At 39.1% G+C, this 6000-nt stretch overlaps 1 protein-coding gene across 4 annotated transcripts in view; it reads left to right on the top strand.

The window, feature by feature from the left end:
- The first annotated feature begins 187 nt into the window (after positions 1–187).
- SNX14 (sorting nexin 14) overlaps positions 188–6000 on the top strand; it is a 112674-nt gene continuing 106861 nt past the window's right edge. The window contains exon 1 of one of the 4 annotated variants that reach the window (XM_051997348.1): positions 188–2519. In XM_051997348.1, coding sequence (XP_051853308.1) covers positions 2380–2519 — 140 coding nt within the window. In that variant the 5' untranslated portion in view covers positions 188–2379. The remainder of the gene's footprint in view (positions 2520–6000) is intronic. The other 3 variants (XM_051997346.1, XM_051997344.1, XM_051997345.1) reach the window with 3 other exon arrangements.

The following is a 6000-nucleotide window of genomic DNA, read 5'->3' as shown; positions in this document are numbered from 1 at the left end:
TGTTGTATAAAATCAGAGATGAGGAAAGACGTATTATAAGGTGTATCCCTTAAAACAAAAAGTAACTTTGGATTTGCTGCATCTTACCAGAAAAGTATGTAGTATATTTTGATAGTAATTTTGCTTATTAATAAGTACAGTGATGTAAAATGTTTCCAAAAACTATATAGACTTTTGATATTTTTAATTATTTGAAAATGCATTTTAATATATCACTTATATGGAAACAACTCCCCATCCCAAAAAGCTTCATGTTAAATTTTATTACAGTCATTTAAATAACTTAAGAGGGGAAGAAAAACACAGAACTATTACTTTTAATAGTTAAATAAATCCATGATTAATAGCGGGGATTATAATGAAAAAATAGCAAGTAATGCTGTAAAGTGGTAGTCTAGTGTGAAGATTTTAGTAGATATAAAATGAAAAAATTTACCTAAACTAAGAAACTTTTCAGGCCAGTAAAAGATATTTTACCTACTTTATTGCAAGGAATAAATTAGTTAAAATACAAATGCTCTACAAATGTGAATTATGAGAACAGTAGTAAAAGTAACAACTCACTTAGGAATTTTTCATCCATATGAGTAATACTCCTTCCAAAGGTATACCATTATAGGTAAGCATACTACTATTCATTTCCTTATTGCAATTCTTTTTGGAACTGTCTGCAGCAGTTCTTCAAATATCAATAATGATAGCAATTCTTCCTGTTGGGGATGGAGTTGATTGTTTAAAGCTAGTCATCAAAAGTTGATCCATGTGGTGGACTGTACAGGACCATCATGCTGTTCAAAGGTTGTTTTTTTTTTTTTGTTTTGTTTTGTTTTTGGTGTGTATAGCAGCCACAGAAACAATGACCTACTGTTCTGGACAAATTACAAAAATGTTTGAACTACTACTGCTCATAATGGCATTATTAGTACTTTTCTTTCCCAAGGTGAGTGCTTTGTAAGGAAGAATATGTTAAAATAATGTTCATGGACTAACTGGATAAATTTTTAGTCATTTTTTTCTTTACTATTTTAAGTGGTGACCAAAACTTTTATTGCCTTTAGCTGAGTCTATTAATTAAAATAGCCAAACAGTGGAGGAGCCATAATCGAATAAAAGTAACCTGCTTTAATAAACTAAAGTGATCTTTCTGTTTAGGTTGAATCCTTTGGTAATTTTGTTATGGAACTCCTGCTTAAACCTTCTACACTTGGATTCTGTTATTGTTTTTGATGTGGGTATTCCATCCTTACTTGACTGCAAACTCCCATGTTTTACCATCCTGTATGCTCGACCATCTTCTCTAGATCCTTCAGATGAAACAGCCAACGGGGAGGAAGTTTTATAATACAAACCATCCTATGGGTGGCATTGTAGCCCCTAATTGCCCACCACCAGGTGATTGGCCCACGTTTTACATTTTATACCTTATGAAGGTTAGTTTGGTGTGGATTGAAACTTTGTACCAATACATTAGATGACAAAATTAAACGTTTATCGAACGTTACCCAGATTATTATTTTTTTTTTTCACTTTATCAGGGACTGGAGGTAAAATCGAGTTCCAAAGCCCATTCCCATCCTCTCGCAGTTCCTCTCCCAACCAGGAGACAGTTTATGGAACTACGTCGGGAGACTCCCCTCCCCCACAACGGGTTCCATCCACAATCCTAAAAATTCAGTGCTGCTCCTACTTTTAGTAGGCAGAGACCCGATTTTAGTTTAATTATGCGATTTCAAGAATCCCGCTTCCTCCTTAGCCCGCTCCTGGATCCAAACCGTCCCCTCCCCCCATACATGCCCTGGGATCAGGAAGAAGTGTATGGTCAGCGTCGCACTTGGGAAACTACAGGTCCCGATAGGCACCGCGGCTAGCAGCCCTCCGGCCACTCCACTTTTGTTATGGCCTCGGCCTTTTTTTCCCTAGTGGACAGGCCGGTACTCCGCATTTTGGCTTCTCTTGAAGAAATTGGATCTTGATGGAATTGGCCCCTCACTGGAGACCTTCATCTGATGAATAGATAACGGCAGCGGTCATTTTTGACGGGGTCAAATATGCTTTTGGATTGAGGGAGGGAGGGTCCCCGCCCCCCGTCCCGGGCTGGGGAAACAGGAGAGACAAGACCTTCTGGACTTGAAATTCAGTGACTACTGAAGGTTACGTTTTTCTGTGAGGTGGAGCCCGGAAAAAGTACCCTCGTAAAGATTGCTGCGCATGCGTCCCGGGAGCCCCCTGGAGACACACGCGGGGCGGGGCCGGGCCGCGCTGAAGCTACGGTGGCGTCGGTGCGTCTGTGGGTCTTGCGGGGCCAGCCGCTTGAAGGGTGGAGTAGAAGGGTTGATGGAGGCCGCATTCCGGTAGACACGTCGTGCAGTCTTAGCCGATATGGTTCCGTGGGTGAGGGCGACGGGGGAGAAGCTGAAGCAGCGACTACGACTAGATTTAGGACGAGAGATATGTCGCCAATATCCGCTCTTCTGCTTCCTGTTGCTGTGCCTCTGCGTCGCTTCCCTGCTCCTCAACAGGTAACTGCGCTCCTTCCCTTCACCCCCCGCCCTCCCAATCTCTGCCCAGTCCCACCGCCTCCCCGTCTTCCCATTTCTCTCTGCTGGTCACCTGTCTGGAGGCCCGGCCATCGTCGGTTCTTGGGGTGGAGGCAAGTTTGGGACAGGGAAGTAGATGCTGACGACCCTCTGGAGCGTCTCTGAGCTCTTCTGCCCCCTGTGGCGGAAGCTCCTTGTCTTTCAGCTAAGTAGACTGCAGGATTCGACGTCCTACCCTTGTCTTCCTGGATACATCCGAGACCCTTCTCTTTGCATCTGTCTTGGCTGGCCCTCAACCATCGCCCTGGTCCTCCCGGAGAACCGAATTTGTGGCCTCGCTGTGGAATTAATCCTCCCAACAACCTAAGTTGATTGAAAAAGTAAAATCTTTATGTTGGTGGTACTTCATTTATCCTAAGGGAGAAAAATTCTATGCTCGTGTGATTTCTGGGGAAAGAGCTAAGGATTTAAGAGTTAGGCTACTAGACTACTTTTTGGGTGACAACCTTTCTGGCTCCAGTTTTTTTTTTTTTTTTTGAAAAATAAACGGTTTTTTAGGTCCAACTTAAACATATTTTTTTTATTGGCATGTATTTTTAATCATCTGGCTAGACGTTAACTAGTTGACAGTTAAATAACTTTTAGAGTGCAAAAGCATTTTACGTACTTTGTCACAGTTAAGGCTTCCTGTAACACAGGGAAATAGCTTCTATATAGTTATCTCTAATTTTTAGATGAGAAAGATCGGAAGTTACAGCTGGAACATGTTAGATCTGAACCCGGCTTTTCCTAATTTCTGACTAGTATGTCAGGATACCTCTTAAGATCAAAATGCTGAGTTCTTGTTTGGCTAGCTATTTTTCACTCACTATTGCTGGATCTTAGTTGTCCTCATCCTGCTTGGCTCAAGGTGCTCTCTGTTTCTTGACTATTTAGATATTTTGCTCTCTGTTTCTTGACTAATTTATTTAGATATTCCTAACTAAATGTTCCATAGACATCTCAAACTTGAAATAGTTTTAAAAACCTCCTTTGCTCAGAAACTCTGAATCTTAACTTGCTAATTGGTCTATAATTCCTGTTTCTCTCTGCCTTTATAACTTCCCTATTTCTGTTCAAGGTTGCATTGTTCTTCTAGATTCATAAATTCATACTCTAGGGGTTAATCTAGATTCGTATTTTTCACCATATCTTTGGAATCCATCCTCCTCTTATCACTCATCCAGCTCACATTTTAATTTGGGCCTATATCACTAATCATGTGGACCATTGCTATTGCTTCCTGATTTGTCTCTGTAATTCCATTTTCTTTCTCTCTAGTCCATTTTATATATGACTGTCAGTTTGACATTTCTAGAAATGGATCTGATTTTGTAACAACCTCAAAAAGTATCAATGGCTACCTCTTGTAGTATCAAATATAAACTCTTCTGGCTTTTAAAGCTTTTCATAATCTGGCTTCAACCATCTTTTCAGACTGATTTAAATTCATGCTTTCTTACACATTGTATGGAATTAATTAAATGCCCTTATCCACCCACTTTCCTCTTCCCCATCGGGCACCTTCATGGTGCCAAAGAACAAAACAATCTCAGTTGCAAAGACCTACATTCATCTGCTAGACAAGCCTATGTCTATATATATAGACATATATGTGTGTTTTTGTGTTGTATGTCTTGAAAATATGAAGTGAACAAATCAGATGTATAAAACCTATTTTGCAAAGTAGGGATTGAGGTGAGTCACTGAATATTTACTGTGTTCCAGGCACAGTGTTAAGTGCTGGGAACACATAGACAAATACTGTTTTTGCTGTTAAGAAGCTCATAATCTAATAAAGGAAATAACATGCAACAACTATGTCTAAACAAGATACTGACAAGCTAAATTGGAGATTATCAAGAGAGGGAAGACATCATTAGCATTAAAGGGAGAATCAGGAAAGGGAGGAATCAGAAGGTGGGTTTTTTGTTGGGACTTTAAAAGATGAATTAGATAATTCCAGGAATGGGGGATCAGGAAAGATTTCAAGGAGAAAGTGATGGTGAAACTGAATCTTTAAGAAATAAGGACACTTAACCCCAATTGCCCTACCCCTTCTTCCCTTCCCCCCCCCCCAAAAAAAAAAAAAAAGAAGGGTATTTGAGGTAAGGAGGGAGTCCATTCCAGGTATGGGAGATAGACTGAATAGAGACAGATTATCATAGTTTCCTTAGCGAGAAACAGAAGGCCAGTTTCGCCAGATTACAGAGTGTATGGTGAGAGTAATGTCCTTTGATTCTGGAAACCTAGGTAGGGCTTTAAATATGAAGTAAAATTCAGTAGATCAAAGATTCTCGGGTAGCAAGATATAAGAAAACTGGAAAGATTAGGGTATGGGGAGGAGGAGAGGGAGTAGGTTATGAAGGTCTTTGAATACCATATAGAACTATTTATATTTGAGCAAGAGATATGATAGATGTTGACTCCCTGGTCCCTGGGAATTAGGAACTAAAATCATAAATCCCTCCCCTAGTACTGGACAAAGTAATATACTTTCCCAGTGAGTGAGATCATTTAGAGCACAAAGGATTGTTGTTATACCAAGCTCAGGGCACAGCTTGTTTGCTGGGTTGAGCCTTGGAAACAGGGTGTCTCCAAAATAGTTAGACAATTCACACAAACTCTTTGATCTTATGGAATAGGCAGGTCTTTGTCCAAAAATAATTCTTGTACTCTTAGATAATCTTCACATTTCTTACTGAATTTGTTTCAAGCTTTCCCTTTCTTTAAACTCATCTGATAAAGCACATGTTTTTAAAGAAAAAGGGAAAGAAACAGTTAATAAGCAAAACTTGTCACAGTGGTGAAAAAGTATGAATATAGCATGCCTGTGAATCTCCTAACCTACAAAAGAATGGGATGGAGTTGTGTTTTATTTTGTCTTTGGGGCCATGTTCATTCTTTTTAATTGTGTGGCATTCACTTTTGATTTTGTTCTTTCCATTGTTATTATTGTGTATATTGTTTCTTGAGTCTGCATACTTCATAATCCATTAAGTCTTGTTAATTTTTTCATGATTCTCTATATTAATTGTATTAGAAGTCATTTCATCTAGCATAGTATTTTATTACAATCATATACCACAGTTTCTTTAGCTATTCTCCAATCAATAGAATTCTATTTTGCTTCCAATTCTTTCATATATTTTGTTAATCTTCATTCTCTCTCTATTGGCTCCTTCCTTGTTAACATGTCTTTAAAAAAGAAAACCAATCCCTCACTTCACCCTATCCTACCCTAAATTATTAATCTAATGGTTCCAACTTCCATGGGTAAAGTTGTAGAAAGAATTATTTATTTTAATTTTACTTACTCTCTTCTCACCTACTTCTCAGCTCCTTACATGCTGACTTCCAACTTCATCATCTAACTGAAACTATCTTCAAAAGTTACCAGTGATCCCTTAATTATGAAATCCAG

The sequence above is a fragment of the Antechinus flavipes genome, chromosome 4 (assembly GCF_016432865.1).
Source record: "Antechinus flavipes isolate AdamAnt ecotype Samford, QLD, Australia chromosome 4, AdamAnt_v2, whole genome shotgun sequence".
NCBI lineage: Eukaryota > Metazoa > Chordata > Mammalia > Dasyuromorphia > Dasyuridae > Antechinus > Antechinus flavipes.
The sequence above is the reverse complement of the archived record's forward strand: the minus strand, read 5'-3'. Positions and strand labels throughout refer to the sequence as shown.